The 19,431-nt window shown below is 47.7% G+C and overlaps 2 protein-coding genes across 7 annotated transcripts; one reads left to right on the top strand and one right to left on the bottom strand.

The window, feature by feature from the left end:
• Positions 1-2,523: 2,523 nt before the first annotated feature.
• Positions 2,524-15,327, bottom strand: gtf2e1.L (general transcription factor IIE subunit 1 L homeolog). 5 transcript variants are annotated; one of them, XM_018244817.2, is made up of 5 exons: positions 15,189-15,327; positions 12,457-12,917; positions 5,050-5,251; positions 4,492-4,727; positions 2,524-3,979 (listed from the first exon to the last, which is right to left on the bottom strand). In XM_018244817.2, the coding sequence occupies exons 2-5, from the start codon at positions 12,902-12,904 to the stop codon at positions 3,564-3,566; spliced, it is 1,302 nt and encodes a 433-aa protein (XP_018100306.1). In that variant the 5' UTR covers positions 12,905-12,917; positions 15,189-15,327; the 3' UTR covers positions 2,524-3,563.
• A 116-nt stretch (positions 15,328-15,443) lies between these two features.
• rabl3.L (RAB, member of RAS oncogene family-like 3 L homeolog) lies at positions 15,444-19,353 on the top strand. 2 transcript variants are annotated; one of them, XM_018245800.2, is made up of 8 exons: positions 15,444-15,648; positions 16,125-16,216; positions 16,749-16,878; positions 17,653-17,767; positions 17,925-18,075; positions 18,369-18,440; positions 18,584-18,619; positions 19,005-19,353. In XM_018245800.2, exons 1-8 carry the CDS (start codon positions 15,603-15,605, stop codon positions 19,089-19,091), a joined length of 729 nt encoding a protein of 242 aa, XP_018101289.1. In that variant the 5' UTR covers positions 15,444-15,602; the 3' UTR covers positions 19,092-19,353. The 2 variants fall into 2 exon arrangements, with proteins under 2 accessions (XP_018101289.1, XP_018101290.1); XM_018245801.2 differs by lacking the exon at positions 18,584-18,619.
• Positions 19,354-19,431: the final 78 nt, after the last annotated feature.

The raw sequence follows: 19,431 nt of genomic DNA, 5'->3' as shown, positions 1-19,431 counted from the left end.
GTTTCTCAGCAGTGGCCCCAGGGTTGTATCCCTTGCACCCTTGAAGGCTGAAAATGGTTACAAAGAGTAAATGAGCCCCATTAACCCATAACAGCCCTTGAATTTTCCGGAAAAATGCCCCTAATTACACCCATAACAGCAACAGGGCGAATGGACCACATCATTACAGGACTGGCAGCCCCAGAGGTTGCTGGAGAGTCTGCTCCCAATACAACACTCATTTATCTCCCACTAAGCACCGAGGGCTCGTTAGTCGGGCACCGGCCCCATGACGTATAACAGATCCGAGCGCTCGAAGGAACATCCTTTTTGGCTGCTTGTGCCGAGCTCTTGCCATTAATTATTCAGTCCATAGATTAGAGCTGATTAGCAGAGACTTCCCACGCCTCGTTACCTCCCTTTGTTCCCTGGATAGAGGTGAAATGGGTCTCATTTATATTTAACCCTCTCCTCTGCGCTAATCACAATAATCACAACAATCACACTAATAACACTAGTTCCACTAATAATGAGTACACAGCGCAGACTATTTATATGGGTCCAGTCAGATCAGGGGGCACAAAGGCAGCCCAGTCACATGGCACAGAAAGAATCTGTTAAATAAGGGGGTATATACAGTATATCTATCTATCTATATACAGTATATACACACACAGGCAGATGAGAGCTGAAAATACAAACGTCTGTCAGGAAGAACATGTGATTTCTGGGCCAATTAGCAAATGATTTCTAAGACAATTGGAAGGAAAACAGGACACACCGGAATCCATTATGGGCTTTGCAGAGACTCTTTATTATGTGTCATGTGCACATGAGCTCACTTGTGTCTCTGTACGAGGGACACACACAGTACAACTCACCACACAAAACACACACAGTAATGAGATCTCTCTGCACATGCAAACTCATCACTCACACACACACTGCTCTCAACTTGATACACAAATGTATCTACACACACACACACAATGTCCCATACACATACACAGCCAATAGGGGGTAAGGATAGGACTCCACAAGCGTTTTCGGCACAATCCGACGCGCAGTGACTCGTCGCATGCAACAAAAATAAGGTAAGATAATAGACAGTCGTGCCGCGTCGGATCAATGCTGCAACACTATGGGGCAATTCTATTACTTAACCTTATTTTTGGCACATTGATGAGTCGCATGTGTTTTGTCGCAGCGCACCGGATTCATGGAGTCCTACCCTCAGGGTATAACCAACAAAAAAACTCCCTGATCTTTGTTGGCAGCAAACAGAAGCTTTCTAGTGGGTCCCTTCTAACAGGGGCCACAGCTGAGCAAGTAATGAGCGTGTGCTGCTCCCCCCAAACCACCGGTTGGGCATCTCTGCCCCTATGTTTTACCCTCAGGCCATTCCATTGTCCCCCGCAGCCCTGGTCTAGAGTCCCGCATTGGGTTGAATACCTGCAGAATAGCCACAAAGTGTTCTGATTGTCTGATCCTACAGGCAGGGCAGCCATCAGGGGGGGACAGGGGGGAGAGTTGTAGGGGGCTCCGAGGGTAAGGGGGCCTGGGCCCGCCACACTTATTTGATTATCCGGGCCCCCCATCTTTCTGAGAGCTGCTGACTTCGGGAAGGCATGGACATTTAAGGGGCACTGGCCACCAATTTTCTTGTAATGTGGTGGGGGGGGGGCCTGGCCACCATTTTTATTTTCTCATGTGGGGTCCTAGCCACCGATAATTTTTAATGGGGGTCCCTGGCCACAAATGTTTTTTTATGGGGGGCCCTGAACACCAATATCTTTTTATTTTTTATTAACATGTGGGAACCCTAGCCACCAATATTTTTTTTGTTTTTTTACTGTGTGGTGGGGGCGGACCTGTAGGTGGGGCTTGCAGTGGGCGCAGCCCAGGGGGCCCAGGAAATTTTTTTGTATGGGGCCCTGTGATTTCTGATGGCACTCCTACCTGCAGGTATCCCATCTGAATATCTGGCTATGGCAACATTTTTCCCCCTTCTGATTAGGCTGCAATGTGACATCACTTCTAGTTCACAGTAATGTCCCTTTCAGTTTTGTGGGCCCTGGGTGGGCAGGTAAGTTAATTATGAGTCAGGTCAGGTAGTGGGTGCAGGTCGGGGAACATACACTGGGTGGCAGGTCTGGGTCGTGCACTGGTCTCCCTGACTGGTCACTGCATCTGTATCACTGAACACCAGTCAGTTTGAATCTGCTCCTCCAGCAGCAACATATAAGCGATAGTCCACAGGTAATTGTGCTCTGAACAGTAGCGCAGAGGCTTGCAGTCTTTTTTTGCACTTTGCACACTGCGTGGGGCACTGCATATGAGCCCTATAAACTCTCTATTGGCTCATTCTAAAGAGACTTGAATGGAATTTGGCTTTTATCTGTGTTAGAACTAAACCCATTGTATTGCACAGAGCATACCTGATGTGCACCCGGATACAGCAGCTTTTTAATGTGTTTACACTGGAAAACCTCATCTGCTCATAGTCATATAAAGATCCCTTTAATAAAAACACCACTCTCCATATTTATAAAACATGAAAACCGACTTTATTAAGAGAATTCACAAAACTGAAGATAAAAACAGGGTAAGGACGCCCCCAGCTCCGACATTCTCTCTAAAACAGTTTTTGCTGGTAAAACAGAAAACAAGTATAAAAAGCGAAGTTGAGAAGAGCTGCTCGTAGAAAGGTGTGGCCCTTTAAATCCGCACAGCCGAGGGCAAGACAAATGCCTGTTAAACCTTTCAGTGGGCTCTTCTGTTACAGGAAAAAGGGGGGGAGGGGCACTAATTCACAGACCTACAGGGTTTCCCATATTATATTGGGGGGGTCAAGTTTGGCTCATGGAAATACATTTCCTTATCATTCTTTCCCGTCTCAGCCACAGAAGTCACAAGGTTTAGTGGGAAGGACCATAAAGCTTTGCCCGGCCCCTGGAACAACCAATGATTTAATGGGCAATGCCATAATGTGCCCGTCTATATGTGAGCGACTTGCAATTTCCCATTAGCATCACAGTGAAGGGCTGAATCCAGTGGGTCTTACAGGGGGGATTACTAGGGGGTTACTAGCAGGTTACTAGTGGGTTAAACAAGAGGGGGTGCTTGGGAAATACAATGTGACATGGTGATGGGTGGAAAGCGACACAAAGAGAAATAAAATGTCATTTATAGACGAGCGTTTTGGCAGAAGACTAAATAGACTTAATACTCGTCCCTTACACAAAGGATATTTCCTATTGGAGTTGTGGTGCCCCCTCCAGGCCCATTCAGCAGGGCAATTGTTCTCCCTTTAGACTTAAGCCCACTAGTAAAACATGAGAAGCTCTAATATTTGAATTGTTTTCTTTTAAATAAAAAAGATCTTTCCTTCCTCAATAATGCGCTCAGCAGTGATTGGGCAGGCGCAATGGCCAACAACCCGATTCTACAACAAATAACGGGGATGCAAATAAAATGAACGGTGGGAAGGTGCTGAAGGTCATCTCTAGATATAGCGGCTCCCAATGGGCATGTGGTGCTGTCGGGTCGCACAAAGGACCCCCTGAGGGGGGACGGGGCAAGTGTCAGTCGTACAGGTCTTCAAACATCTTCTGCCCCATCGCTATATAGACTTCCTTCTCCTGAGGAGTCATCTGTGCCACCAGCTCCGGGCGCTGACTCACCTGGCTGTACAGGTACGAGCGCCCAGCAACAGTGACCGTCGGGTGACTCGCTACATCCTCAAACTCGTCATCTTCATCGTCCTCTTCGTAGGTGTGAGAAAAGCTGCTGATGGGCTGCCGGGGCGCCGGGCTGTCTGGGTCGGATTCACTGGTGTCGCTGTCGGAATCACTGCCGGCCGCGGTGTTGGGTGCAGGGGCAGAGGAAGCCCCAACTGGCACCGCACTTTTCTTTTCATGAATGAGCAGCGCCTGCATCACTTCCTCGTTTTCATCCGCCATTGGTCGGCTCTCCTCACGCTCTTGGAATGGATCAGTATCTAATATAGCAGTAAATAAAAGTTGGGGTAAAGACATGAAATATTCGTGTAGTGGGGGCTCATTGTACAAACTGAAACCCTTTTTATACTGCCCCCAATAACGGATACCGGTAGAGAAATCCCAACCTATCATGAGCCAATCCTACTATGATCCTTCTACAGGTTTAGCCCCTCCCATAATTCCTTGCAATGGTTTTTCTTCATGACTCACAAATAGTCCATCTCCAACTGCGATACCCATAGGCCCCAATTCTATGGCGGGATGTACCCAATACTAGATGCCCGTTAGACAAACAGATTCATAACAAGGCTCAGTGACTGAGCAAACTGATCAAACACCCGCTACAGTTTGGACACATTTCAATACAAATTAAAGTTCCCCTTTAAAGGCATTAGTGACTGATTTTGGGTCCAAAATGACTAGAGGAAGAGCTTGGCAGCCACTGGATAATTGCAAGTTTCCTTCACAGACTGCCGTACAATGTATATTATACCCGCGGTGCCCATCTCACCATCCTTCAGTTCTGCACTGTCGCTGAAGGCCCCCTGCACGGTGCTCTCTCGAAGCCAGATGGGTCTCTCTTTCACAGTCTTGCCCTCGGCTGCTGCCCGCTGCAGGTCCTCCTGTTCCTCCATGCTGATAACCACATCTTGTGTGTACAGGTCCTCGTAAGAGGGGCCCTTGCTGGACCAAACCTCTTTCTGGGAACCGGAGGCTCCGGCTGCTGCTGCTGCCGCCCTCTCTTTGCTGCAGAAACACAAAGGTAACACAAGCTTATGCCCTACAGGTAAACGTTATAGGTTCCAAAATGAAATAACATGTGGATCTGGAGTGGCACAAATTTGGGTTTTGCTTATTTTCTATGAAGAACCAAAACCTGAGGTTCTCACTTGCCAGTATCAGGAAAACCCAAAGAGACCATAAGGACTATACAGAAGTAGGAAGCCCAAATAGCAAGCCCTGACCCAATTCAGATGAACATGAGGATGAGATTGCCCAGAGTGCAGTATAAAGCCCAGGAATGGGTTTAGAGGGCAGTGCCATGCACATTAGCAGGAGGAGTAAGCACCTTTGCCTGAGGGCAGGTATGTCCGTAGGCTCCGGCTCCAGGATTTCATAGGCCAGGTTGATGTCCTCGGTCTCTCTAAGCAGAGCATAAATGGGCTCGATTTGCTCATTGAAGCGGGCGACTAATGTCCTGGCATCCTTTTTGGGCATCGCAGACTCATCTTCTTCAACTTCCGTCTGGCAGAAAGTGCAGCGGAACATCCCTGGGGCAGAGACAATGAGCAGAGACAGGACTGCAGAGTTACTAAAGGGAAATAACCAACAAATAGGCTTGTGTAAAAGGAGTAAGGGAGATCGGGCACGAACCTGCCAGCGGATTGGGCGACTTTCTACAACATAAAAATGGGGTGAATCGCAGTTCTCTTTGGCTGTACATACATTAAGGCACATTATATTGAGTCTCAGTGCCTTGTGTAGTTACTGGGCTTCTGGGTAATAGAAAGAGATGCAGAACAATAGGAATGTGCAGCAGTACCTTGTGCCGCTCAAACAAACCAACCAGACGGCACAAAGGAACAATGGAGCGAAGAGTCTCAAGGACGAGCCAATCCATTCCTATAGAAGCCGCTATTCAAGCGCACGCCTACGGATATTCTCCTGCCATTGTGAGCGGCCAACGTGTCCCTGACAGCGGGATGAACGTGGGGGCTGCGAGAATCGCCGACGCAATGTAACTGTCAGCAGAACGGCTTTGTGTCTTTATACAATGGAAATGATCTACATGTCTGAACTGCCTACAGGCCTGGACTCTCCTTATTCATTACATTTTATCATTCCTTATATATTCATTTTATTTCATATAAAGCCAAGGCCCCGCACTTGTAATACAATTATACACAACAGGCATCACACGTGTCACCGGGTTCATACATACACATACACACATACATACATACATACACACACACATACTGTCTTTTATGCAAAAAAGATGATTGAGTTGCCCAATGCAGTACAAAGAGGCTAATGAACAATTCAATGTATCTATTCAGTGTCATTCCCCTTCCATGCTCAGGCACCATAGCCCTGTAATGTACAGTAATATACAGGAAAGTACAGTATAATATACAGTAAAGTAAAGTCTAATGTACAGTAATGTACAGGAAAGTATAGTAAAATATACAGTATAATATACAGGAAATGTACAGTACAGTATAATGTACAGTATAATATAGGGATGCACCGAATCCATGATTCGGTTTGGGATTCAGCCTTTTTCAGCAGGATTCGGCCGAATCCTTGTGCCTGGCTGAAACGAATCCTAATTTGCATATGCAAATTGTGGGCAGGGCGGGTTTTCTGGTGACTTTTTGTCACAAAACAAGAAAGTAAACCAATTTTGTCCCACTTTTTCCTTTCCTGCCCCTAATTTGCATATACAAATTAGGATTCGGATTCGGCCAAATCTTCAGGGATTTGGCCGAATCCAAAATAGTGGATTCCGTGCATCCCTAGTATACAGTAATGTACAGGAAAGTACAGTAATATACAGGAATGGGCAGAACTCCCTACACATGAAAGAGGTTTGCTGTACCCCTTGATTCCCCAAATCCTCCATCCAGTTCATTATTCTGCAGAAATGATTTTATTTTGGGTGGACCTGAATGGTACCATTTGGGCAGATCTGAGACAGACAGTACATAGAGAATTATCTGCATTAATGTCACTGTTGGTGGCATTAAAAACTGAAATATGCAGATTAGGATTGTCATTCTGTTTGGAAATTGGGCCAGAACCAAATTTATTGAACTTCAACAAGAAAACTGCCATTCTGATAAACCTGCTCAATGGATCTATTGCAACTCTGCACCAGCCTATAGGTGGCAACCCATGGGAGTAGCAACAAATTGTCCAATAAGCTTTCAGCCATTCAGGTGCAGATGACAAGTGGACATCCATTGATCATAAAGAAAAGGAGATTTCACCATCAGCATAGGAAGGGGTTCTTTACTGTAAGGGCAGTCAGGTTATGGGATTCCCTAACAAGAGAGGGGGAATGAGTGATTCATTGGAAGTGAGAAAAGGAGATTTCACCATCAGCACAGGAAGTAATGTAATATGTAACAGAGGAGAAGAGGCAGATTTGCCATGGGAGGGTAACCAATCAGAAGGGCGGAGCAGTAGAGAACCAGGAAGACTGGTATATATATTACTGTAAGTAAATAGTAGCCTGGGGTAAAGGCACCTTATCTGATCTGCAAGAGGCCCTGGGGAATCTGTGCTCACAGAAAGAAGAAACTTTAAAAGCAATTACTTTACCCCAGGCTGCTGTCTGCTCTGCGGCCCCATGAGAATCACATGCCGACCAATCAGCAGAGCCAGAGAGTCTGTGGTTCCCCCCGGCACAGATTGGGTCGATCAGTAAAGGGATTGGGGTGGGATATTCACACATATGAACCTCCCAGGCCTTTAAGGTATTAAGATAAAATGCTATGGATTTAGAGGCACTTGGGAAAGGGCAAGATCCATGCAGACCCCCAAACCAGACAATATTACTAGTTCTATCTCTCAGCAGCAGGAAAGCTTCAACCCTACACCCATTTAACCCCAGGGCTACTAACTCACAGCAGCCAATCAGCAGGTACCATTTACTGGCCACATAGCTAAAAGTAAATATTCCCATTAGCCCCTCCCCTGAGGGGGATGTCTATTCTTAGCACCTCCCCTGAGCGGGATGTCTATTCTTAGCCCCTCCCCTGACCAGGATGTCCCTTCTTAGTCCCTCCCCTGCCTGGGATGTCCATTCTTAGCCCCTCCCCTGACCAGGATGTCCCTTCTTAGTCCCTCCCCTGCCTGGGATGTCCATTCTTAGCCCCTCCACTGACCAGGATGTCCCTTCTTAGTCCCTCCCCAACCTGGGATGTCCCTTCTTAGCCCCTACCCTGACCGGGATGTCCCTTCTTAGCCCCTCCCCTGACAGGGATGTCCATTCTTAGCCCCTCCCCTGACAAGGATGTCCCTTCTTAGTCCCTCCCCTGCCTGGGATGTCCATTCTTAGCCCCTCACCTGACCAGGATGTCCCTTCTTAGTCCCTCCCCTGCCTGGGATGTCCCTTCTCAGCCCCTAACCTGACCGGGATGTCCCTTCTTAGCCCCTCCCCTGACAGGGATGTCCATTCTCAGCCCCGACCCTGACCAGGATGCCCCTTTAATAGGTCCTGCTCTGACCAGAATGTTCATTCTTAACCACTCCCTTGACCAGGATGTCCATCCTAACCCCCGCCCAAGATCAGGGAGTAAGCAAATAGTCTACTCCTGACAAAGTGGCCAAAAAAAGTTAAAACCTGATAGGAAGGAAAAGGACCTACCCACTTGACTTAATGATGCTCAGTTTTATGTTTGCCATTAATTATATATAAGTATGTCTGCCAATTCAGTTATTTTATCCATAATTAATTATTAACATTTGGGCCATGGACATCCTGCACTGCCAGAGCCTCTTTGGCCATGATGGAGCCAGTACAATCTGCTGCAGGATCTGAACTATAATACACAAGAGCCATGAATATCCTGTAAATGATATCCTTATAAACTGTGCTTAGTGACGTCATTGGTTATAATTGGAGCTTAGTGATGTCATTTCTGTCACATGACTCACTGAATCTTGTGTATTATAATAAAGTACCCCCTGTTGCAAAATTTGGCCTTGTGGTCATGGAACTCCTCCTTAACTTATAATATCCTTATACTTTACAAGAGGGGGAACTTTATTCACTATATATGTAAAATATGTTTCATCTACACCCAGGCAAGCTCATACACTTGTATCGGGACTGTTCATTATAATATATATATATATATATATATATATATATATATATATATATATATATATATATATATATATACACGTGTGTGTATGTGTGTGTGCAATAAGGGGGGCAGTGTAGGAGTGAGTAAGCGAGAATCAGGTTGACGTCAGTATAGAGAGGCACAGGGGTCTCAGTGATATAGTGAATATTTAATGGGAAGGGGCACATGTCGGTGTTGCTGAGTGCGAGGCCTCTCTTGCATCCATCTCTCATCAGACAGAGGTTCAGAGCAGTGCGGGGGGGGGGCTGTGGAAAGAACTCAAGGTCACACTGTGACCCCCCCCCCGGCAGCATTTGTCTTGTTTAACTCTGCATGAAGTCCTATAATTGGGTTTGGCAAGTCATGGGCTGTGTGTGCTGCTCTGGGCATGAGTAATTATACAGGGGTAAAGGAATGGCCCATAATGACCTGGACTGGTGGTACTTACTGGGGAGGGGGGTATATTCACACATACAGCTCAGGGCTATACAGGAGAGAAAAACACACAGCAGGGCAGAGAGAAGCCAAGAGAGGAGGGGGGAGAGAATAGAGGAAAAGGCAAATACGCAGACATACATAAATATATATATATATATATATATATATATATATATACACACACACACACACACACACACACACAATCACACACACATATACACACATAGACTGGGCAGCTCTAGTGATCTCTGTGACACACACACATGCACAGCTTTAGCAAGTGACTGGGTTAGAGGGAGACACAGATCAGTAGCCAAACACTGGGGAGTCAGTAGCAGCGAGTGCATTGGGGGAAAGACTAATCGGCAGCAACAGAGAGGGAAAAGCGAGAAGAGAAATCAATAAGGTAAGAGAGGAACGAGAGGCTCAATATGGACATAGAGACAAGTGGGACAAGTGACACAAGGGAATGGAACACGTGAAGCAGTGACAGACACAGGCCAGGGAATGAGAGACACAAAGAAGGGAAAAGATGAAAAAGGGACAGAAAGAGACAGAAGAGAAAAAATAATACGGAGGTGTCTGAGAGAAGATTAGAGAGACACAGAGAGTGGCCGAAGAGACAGCAGAAAAGTAAAGACTAAGTGAGAGTGAGAGGGGCAGACAATTCAAGAGAGAAAAGAAAGTAGAGACTACAGAGAGGGGCAGAGAATAGACAGAGAGAGGGAGGCAGAGAATTAGAGAAATCTGAGAGAGAAAGAAGATACAAAAAGATAACAAGGGAGAATACATACAAAGAGAGATATTAGTAGAGGAGAGGGGATGATATTCAGAGAGAAGGAGAGGGCAACCAAATCAGCAGCCACAGGAAGAGAATGGGGAGAAGCTGGGGAGAGTGACAAACCATAAGCAGAGACATAGGAGAGACAGGGGCAGGGGCAAGTAAAAGAGAAAGCGGGGCAGATACAGGCTGAAAGGGGAGAGCCTATAATATGTTAGGAAGGTGCAGTAAGGGGCATGATGGGGATAAATTTACTCAGGGGTTTAGGCAGGAGAATGGACCCTGTGGTTGGCAATGCATGCTGGGGGATTACAATATATACAGGGCAACAGGAAAGCAGAAACCTTGTGTATAGAGGAAAAGCTGAGCGCTGCTGTGAGACACTGAGGGATTGGCACTGTCACTGCAATGCAGTCTGGTTGTGCTGATCACTTAACCCTCGCATGGCACAACATCTCAAATCAATGATGAGAAACAAGAGGAGAAAGCGGTGTGTGTTGCTGCTGCTTTGTAAGTGGGCAGGGCACCAGCTCCAGGGACGGGTGGGATCAATAATCAATTAGGGAGCTGTGCAGGAGAGAGGTGGGAGAAGGACAGGGCAGGGGAGGGGAGGGAGAGGGGCAGGAAGGCTGGACTAGTGGAACCATGGTGCAGACCCGCAGCGTGAATAGAGCAGGGTTCAGAATGATGGGACTCACAGGGAAGCAGCAGGAGATGCATCTTTCATTCACTGCAAGATAAACAAAATTCCCTGTAACTTCCGCCCCAGGAAAGAAAATCCTGTGTTATGTATTGCCAACCCACAGCTCCATCTAGTGGCCACACTCCTACAGGACATGGGAACACATATACAGGCACAAGAATTCTATTTATAAACACCAAATAGAAACAACATTTCATTCAAATGCCAAAATAACAACCCCACAACAAGATGCCTGGTAATAAGTAATGAGTCAAGTGTCTGCTACACAGGAGCACGGAGCAGCACAGACGGACATGATCATATAGAGACTGTATTAGTGCCCACAATCCATCTTACATTTAACATTAAGTAGGATTACTTTGGGGTGAAAAAGGATTTAAGAATATTACACATACACTGCAATAACTTTTTTTTTTTTTTACAGTGTGTAAACTTAATCATATGTTTACAGCTCCTCTTCCTTCTGTCAAGGCAGAATTGAAAGGAGACATATACTATAAATTGAAATCTCCTCCTCAGTGTAGGTCATAATTAATATATGGTTCTGGTTCCACTTTAGTCTAAAAAGTAATATTATTTTTAAAAACAGGTCCGTCGTCGGAGCTCCCTATAGATTTGCTAAGGATCAGGCCAGTGGTTCAAATAGGAGTAGTAGGAGGGGGACAGCCAATCACAGACTTGCATTCACACAAGCAAAAACAAGTTCCCAATCAGGTCAGCCTAGCTGCTGATTGGTTCCTATGCTACAGTGCAGTAAGCCTAATGCTGCCGGCCCCTCTGCACAGCCTGGGAAAGGAGGCAGTGGGAAGTGGAAAATAAGCCCAAAACGCTACTTTGTTAAAAGAACAGTAACACCAATTTTTTTTTATTGCTTAATTCCCCCCAAAACTGCTATAATAATTGCACCAAATCCACTAATTTGGATTCGGCTGAACCCCTGAATCCTTCACGAAAGATTCGGCCGAATACCGAACCGAGTCCTAATTTGCCTATGCAAATTAGGGGTGGGAAGGGGAAAACATTTTTTACTTCCCTGTTTTGTGACAAAAAGTCACATGATTTCCCTCCCAGCCCCTAATTTGCATATGCAAATTAAGACTGATTCGGCTGGGCAGAAGGATTCGGCCGAATCTGAATCCTGACGAAAAAGACAGAATCCTGGCCGAATCCAAGGATTTTGTGCATCCCTAATAATAATAGTTAAGGCTTGCTTTCCCTTGGCTTTTTTCAAATCTTCAGCTTGAATTTGACATGCAAAGAGCCCACTAGGAGAAAGGCGAAAAGGCGTTTGCTGAACCGAAAGTCCGCTTTGTACTGATAACCAAAAGCACCAAAGTTGTTTCAGTGTCTGGGGCTTATTCAAGCTGGCCTTGCCTTTCTGCCCTGCAGTCACACAATGAAAAGGAAGGTTTCAGTTCCCTATCAGGTCAGCCTGGCTGCTGATTGGTTCCTATAAAACAGTGCAGTGTGTGGAGTGTTCCCTATGTCTTTGATCTGACTGCAAATCAAATGTCTGTGGTGTAACTAAGAGTATGTGCTACTAATACACTCACGTCCTACTGGTACCACAGACAGCTTCCAGTCAGAGCAAAAAAGTTACTGCACAGCTACTGCTCTCATATACTGACGGATTTGTTTGGGTCACCATACACAGCAGTGCAGACACACCACAAGTTGCCCTAAGGAGACTACCTGTCATGGGGTCGAAGAGCTGATTAGCCTCGAGGTCGGTGAAGGTGCTGCAGCAGTTGGGGCACTTGAAGGATGCTCTGTTCGTCGAGTCCCTCTCATCCGTCTCGATCCTGCGCCTCATGTGGTCCAGCTTGTACTTCACCACATTGACCAGCAGTTTGTAGTTGATAAAGTAGTAGTTGTGCCTGGTGGTCTTGCCGTCAGTGGCGGTCTCTACGCGCATGCGGCACTTGATAAACTTGTCCCCCTTGAGAGTGTTGAGAACGGCTCGCAGCTGCTTGCGGTCAAATTTGAGGAGCTCCATCATGTCTTCTTCCTTTACGCAGGGGTTCCTGATGAGAATATCCAGCGCCAGTGCGTGCTCCAGCCCGTAGAACCCTCGCACCACATACTTGGCCAGACGCTTCAGCACTGCTGGGACTTCTGTAGCCACATCTGGGTCTGTCATCTTGCCCCTGCCACTAACAACAACAAGGGAGAAATATGTTACTGAAACATCCCTGCAGCCCCAGTATAACACAACCTACCTACCTACCTGGCACGTTTACTGGTCTCCCTTTATGATTCGGTCATTCCCTGAGCCTGGTGCACAGTAGGAATACTGCCTTTTCTTAATACAAATACCAACCTTCCTAAAGCTTCATCTTTTTTCTAATAATGTCACCATGGAGTATTACTCCAGACAGCCAAACATGGGGCACCCTGAGGCACAGCAGCCAGACATGGGGCACCCTGAGGTACAACAGCCAGACATGGGGCACCCTGAGGCACAGCAGCCAGACATGGGGCACCCTGAGGTACAGCAGCCAGACATGGGGCACCCTGAGGTACAGCAGCCAGACATGGGGCACCCTGAGGTACAGCAGCAAGACATGGGGCACCCTGAGGTACAGCAGCCAGACATGGGGCACCCTGAGGTACAGCAGCCAGACATGGGGCACCCTGAGGTACAGCAGCAAGACATGGGGCACCCTGAGGTACAGCAGCAAGACATGGGGCACCCTGAGGTACAGCAGCCAGACATGGGGCACCCTGAGGTACAGCAGCAAGACATGGGGCACCCTGAGGTACAGCAGCAAGACATGGGGCACCCTGAGGTACAGCAGCAAGACATGGGGCACCCTGAGGTACAGCAGCAAGACATGGGGCACCCTGAGGTACAGCAGCCAGACATGGGGCACCCTGAGGTACAGCAGCCAGACATGGGGCACCCTGAGGCACAGCAGCCAGACATGGGGCACCCTGAGGCACAGCAGCCAGACATGGGGCACCCTGAGGTACAGCAGCAAGACATGGGGCACCCTGAGGTACAGCAGCAAGACATGGGGCACCCTGAGGTACAGCAGCCAGACATGGGGCACCCTGAGGTACAGCAGCCAGACATGGGGCACCCTGAGGTACGGCAGCAAGACATGGGGCACCCTGAGGTACAGCAGTCAGACATGGGGCACCCTGAGGTACAGCAGCCAAACATGGGGCACCCTGAGGTACAGCAGCAAGACATGGGGCACCCTGAGGTACAGCAGCCAGACATGGGGCACCCTGAGGTACGGCAGCAAGACATGGGGCACCCTGAGGTACAGCAGCAAGACATGGGGCACCCTGAGGCACAGCAGCCAGACATGGGGCACCCTGAGGCACAGCAGCCAGACATGGGGCACCCTGAGGTACAGCAGCAAGACATGGGGCACCCTGAGGTACAGCAGCCAGACATGGGGCACCCTGAGGTACAGCAGCAAGACATGGGGCACCCTGAGGTACGGCAGCAAGACATGGGGCACCCTGAGGTACAGCAGCCAGACATGGGGCACCCTGAGGTACAGCAGCAAGACATGGGGCACCCTGAGGTACAGCAGCCAGACATGGGGCACCCTGAGGTACGGCAGCAAGACATGGGGCACCCTGAGGTACAGCAGCCAGACATGGGGCACCCTGAGGCACAGCAGCCAGACATGGGGCACCCTGAGGTACAGCAGCAAGACATGGGGCACCCTGAGGTACAGCAGCAAGACATGGGGCACCCTGAGGTACAGCAGCCAGACATGGGGCACCCTGAGGTACAGCAGCAAGACATGGGGCACCCTGAGGTACGGCAGCAAGACATGGGGCACCCTGAGGCACAGCAGCCAAACATGGGGCACCCTGAGGCACAGCAGCCAGACATGGGGCACCCTGAGGTACAGCAGCCAAACATGGGGCACCCTGAGGTACAGCAGTCAGACATGGGGCACCCTGAGGCACAGCAGCCAGACATGGGGCACCCTGAGGCACAGCAGCCAGACATGGGGCACCCTGAGGTACAGCAGCCAAACATGGGGCACCCTGAGGTACAGCAGTCAGACATGGGGCACCCTGAGGTACAGCAGCCAGACATGGGGCACCCTGAGGTACAGCAGTCAGACATGGGGCACCCTGAGGCAAATAGAATGCAACATAAGGGCAGAAAAGCCCAATACATAAATAAGTAGAAAAGTTCCTTCTATCTCTCATATATTAATAAACAGACATTTTAGAGCCAAGTAGCAGAGTACAGACAGTCTATCGCGGTCACATGAAACCACTCAATAAAATGTAGTTTCAGCACCAGCAGTTTGCGAAGCACTCACCTCAAAATCTTCTCACAGACTCACACTCACCTCAAAATCTTCTCACAGACTCACACTCACCTCAAAATCTTCTCACAGACTCACACTCACCTCAAAATCTTCTCACACTCACAGGCTCACACTCACCTCACAAATGCTGCTCCCAGCACACTGGTCAGATACGTAAACAGTCAGCGCCGCCCGCGCATCCTACCAACGTCTTACCCGCCTAGGCCAACCGCCATCTTTGTGAAGGGCAAATATGTAATTCTTCGCAAGTAACACGCGAGAGACCAGAAAGAGAAATGGCCGACTGTACCGCAGTACAGTGCTGTGCTCGTCCCGCGTCATATTGAAGGGCAGAACCATATCGCTACTTCCGCCAGCCCAGCATTTTAATTTTTCCTGCAGTCCAATATCTAGAGGCCTAAAAAAATCCACGTGTAAGGTTCACCGCCAATCAGCGGGCGGCATACGGTAGGTTGCTAGGGGTGCTTAGGGGGCGGCACTTGTGGAAATGGAGACGTGTCAGGATTGGCCAGAAGTCTGACAAGGAAAAACATGGCTTCTCTGGACAGAGTGAAGGTTCTGGTGCTGGGGGATTCAGGTGAGCTGCTCCTGGCCGGACTGTCGCTTCTGGCAAATGTCAGTGGGGCAGGTGTAGATGCCACAGACACTCACTAGTTATTGGGCTGCTTGGCCTGTCAGAGCCTGTTTTGACTCCCAGTGCAGAGCTGAGCTGCTCCATTGAGATGTGCTGGGATTGTGGGACATTAGGGCCCCAGAGAGAGTGGGATTGTGGGAAATTGAGGCCCAGAGAGAGAGAGGGATTGTGGGAAATTGAGGCCCCAGAGAGAGTGGGATTGTGGGACATTAGGGCCCCAGAGAGAGTGGGATTGTGGGAAATTGAGGCCCAGAGAGAGTGGGATTGTGGGAAATTGAGGCCCGAGAGAGAGGGGGGGGGACATGGGGTACCAGAGCTCACAGCTGTTCTGTAGTTGTAATAAAATCAATATTGTGATGCACCACATGTGATTGTGTGTATGGAGGGGTAACAGCCAGTGCACCTTTGTCTCTTTGCAGGAGTCGGAAAGTCTTCTCTGGTGCATCTGTTGTGTCACAATCAGGTTTTGGGGAACCCCTCGTGGACAGTTGGCTGCTCAGTGGATGTGCGGGTGAGTGTAACCCCCAGAGGAGCGGAGGGGGTGTCTGACTATAGAAGGATCAACCCCCCAGCAGAGAGAGACAGAGAAAGAGGATCACATGGACCCCACATAGTAACAACATTCAGTCTCCTTCCCACCCAAAGACGAAATGTCTCATTTATTTAGTTTTCAGGCAGTGTCACAACATTTTGTTCCCCACACACACCTCCAGTACAAATACAATAAGAATCTAGAATGTGGCTTCCACAAAGAGCTGCCCTGTTATTTATTTATTTATCATGTTGTTTGGACTTCTTTGGGGAGTGTTTTATCTCCGATTCACCCCACGCCTGTTATTTTACTTATTACTTATAATACACTTTTTTTTAATGCAAAATCCAAGGCACCCAGGATCAATTTAATTATTTCTGGGTGCCTTGCAGTTTGTATGAAGAAGATTACAACAGGGTCTTGGCACGTCCCATCCAGTCGAGCACCAGGTTGTATTTGGTTGCTGAGTGTTGTATAGAATTACAATAAGAGATTTTATTTTCTTTCTCAGCTCCACGAGTACAGGGAAGGGACGCCGGAGGAGAAGACGTATTACATTGAGCTCTGGGACGTGGGGGGTTCCGTTGGCAGTGCCAGCAGTGTGAAGAGCACCAGGGCTGTGTTTTATAATGCAGTGAATGGTGAGTGAGAGGCCATTAGTATCATATTATATCTTTATAATACACAAGAGCCATGAATATCCTGTAACTTATATCCTTATAAACAATGCTTAGTGATATCAGTTATAATCAGAGCTTAGTGATGTCATTTCTGTCACATGACTCACTGAAACTTGTGTATTATAATAAATAAAGTTCCCCCTGTTTCACAATATGAGGCTATTATAAGTCACCTCGGAGTTCCATGACCTGTATAAAAACACTCGGCCTTGTGCTTTTATATGGTCATGGAACTCCTAGGTAACTTGTAATATCCTTATATTTTACAAGAGGGGGTACTTTATTCAGTTTATAAACAATGACGGTATTGAGAGGAGTGTAAAAGAAACGGATCCGCACACACTCCGATTAATGCAGTCGGGGAATATCCCCTTTTATTCAGCCACCAAACATCAACGTCAACGGAAGGAACGCACCACCAGCTTGCAGGATTGGTGAACTACAGGTGGGCGGTAGGAGAATTACATTGGTATTGAGAGGAGGGCAGAACATTGTGTTGCTAAATAGTGGGGCTAGAGGTACAGAGGGGACCTAGGGAGAGTGGGACTAGGGGGCATGGGAATCCCAATGAGAATGGGATGAGGGGAAAATGGGAGAATGGGGATCAGGCCACGGGGGATCTTGGGGAGAATACTGTAGAGAGTACCTAGGAGAGTGGTGCTGGAAGAACAAGGGGACAGAGGGGACAAGGAGATCTCAAACTTGCAGTATTAATTCTACAAAGCTCTCTTAAAGGGATCATCCTCGTTCATGACTTGACAAACAAGAAATCATCTCAGAACCTTTATCGCTGGTCATTAGAAGCCCTGAACCGAGACCTGCAGCCAACTGGAGTGCTAGTCACTAATGGGTCAGTGCCACTCACTCAGTCTTGCAGCCGTAGAATAGTCAAATCCATATACACATTGTGTTGTAGAAATTCTCCTGCTGCTTCTAAAAGTGACACCACATGCTCTTGATAAGACCCAGGACCTGAGTTGTTGTAACCTGTTTGGTTTACTCCACAGAGACTATGACCGAGAGCAGTTTGCTGATAATCAGATCCCATTGTTGGTCATTGGAACCAAACTGGACCAGATTCCAGAGGCGAAACGCAATGAGGTCCTGACACGAACTGCCTTTCTAGCGGAGGATTTTAATGCTGAAGAGATTAATCTTGTGGGTATATGACCCAAATGAATAGACCAAATACTATGTACTACATGACCCAGAAACTGCATTCAGGGAAAATTCATTTATTCTCTGGAGTGTAAAGGAACACAATTTTGCTTTATAGTCTGCCCTTGTAGCTCTGAAATGTTGTGCTGGGTAATAAAAACGGCTCCATTAAAATCCTAAACACAAGCATTTGGTACCAGCCCTATGGGGACCATTTTTAGAGGCGGGTCATTGAATCTTTTGTGTAACAGTGAAAGTGAATGATAAATAATGTGTGTTCTCTGTGTGCCCAGGACTGTACTAATACACACAATCTGGCTGCTGGATCTTCCAATGCCGTCAAACTCAGCAGGTTCTTTGACAAGGTACAATAACCAAATTTCCTATATTGTATATCAGGTCAGAGTTAGCAGGGGATTCAGTGGTACTGAACAATACCATCGGCAGAATTGTGGGGCACTAGTGATTCCTACTGTATATTTGACATCATATTCTGTATTTCCCTCAGGTTATTGAGAAAAGAAACTCACGAGAAGGAAATCTGGTAGGAGGCGGCTTACTAATAACTTGCACCCAACAGATCCCACACACATTACACACACAAGGCCATACACTGATCAATCATTTGCCCATGTCCTCCCTGATGTGCCATCCCATGTACCTATAGCATATGCACCCCGTGTGACATCCTCAGGCTTGTGTCTCCGGGCAGTGGGTAAAGGGCCCCCAAATGTTTTCCCTCATTCAGCTGAAATGTATCCAATATAGACTAAACAAAAGCTTCTGGCCCTCAACTGCTAAGGTTTCCCCATGGGCCTCACAGTTTCACTGCGCCTGCAACTAAATAGCAGTGATCATAATAAAACTGTATGTAGCCTGGCACTGTCTCCCTCATACTCACTGGCTCACTCTGCTCCTCTCTCCCACAGATCCCTGGATTCTCCGATCGGAAACGCTTTGTAGGGGGGAGTCTTCACTATGACAGGGGCCCATATTGGTTGGACTGTGAGGAGTGAAGAGCTGGACATAGTTGTGTGTGGGCATTGTTAGAATGAGGGGCTTGGATCTTTCATGTGGGACCCTATAAACAAAGCGCTTCAGCCCCTGAGGGCGACCCCCCCTATGCTTTTACCTTTGGTCAGTCCCAGGGTACATGTTGTCCAGCTGCAGTCTATAGGCCAGTCCCAAAAGGAAGAAACGCACGGGGGAACCGAGGAACCCTCCAACTCGAAAGAGTATTCTTATACCCTGGAAATAAAACGTTATCCCTTTAATGTACTGAATGGGCTTAATGTGCTGCTCTTTGTAATACCTGTAAGTGAGTCTTATGCAGAGTAATATGGACCTGGAGACCAG

This window comes from Xenopus laevis, chromosome 2L, assembly GCF_017654675.1.
Source record: "Xenopus laevis strain J_2021 chromosome 2L, Xenopus_laevis_v10.1, whole genome shotgun sequence".
NCBI classification, from domain to species: domain Eukaryota; kingdom Metazoa; phylum Chordata; class Amphibia; order Anura; family Pipidae; genus Xenopus; species Xenopus laevis.
This window is presented reverse-complemented; position numbering and strand designations above follow the sequence as displayed.

Coding starts and splice junctions, on each gene's coding strand:
- rabl3.L (XM_018245800.2), top strand. CDS start 15,603: ATGGCTTCTCTGGACAGAGTGAAGGTTCTGGTGCTGGGGGATTCAG. Junction 17,768..17,924: donor GGAGTGCTAGTCACTAATGG/GTCAGTGCCACT, acceptor TTTACTCCACAG/AGACTATGACCGAGAGCAGT. Junction 18,076..18,368: donor ATGCTGAAGAGATTAATCTT/GTGGGTATATGA, acceptor CTGTGTGCCCAG/GACTGTACTAATACACACAA.
- gtf2e1.L (XM_041580871.1), bottom strand. CDS start 15,286: ATGGCGGTTGGCCTAGGCGG. Junction 12,918..15,266: donor ATGGCGGTTGGCCTAGGCGG/GTAAGACGTTGG, acceptor TGTTGTTGTTAG/TGGCAGGGGCAAGATGACAG. Junction 5,252..12,456: donor GCTCTTCGACCCCATGACAG/GTAGTCTCCTTA, acceptor TCTCTGCCCCAG/GGATGTTCCGCTGCACTTTC.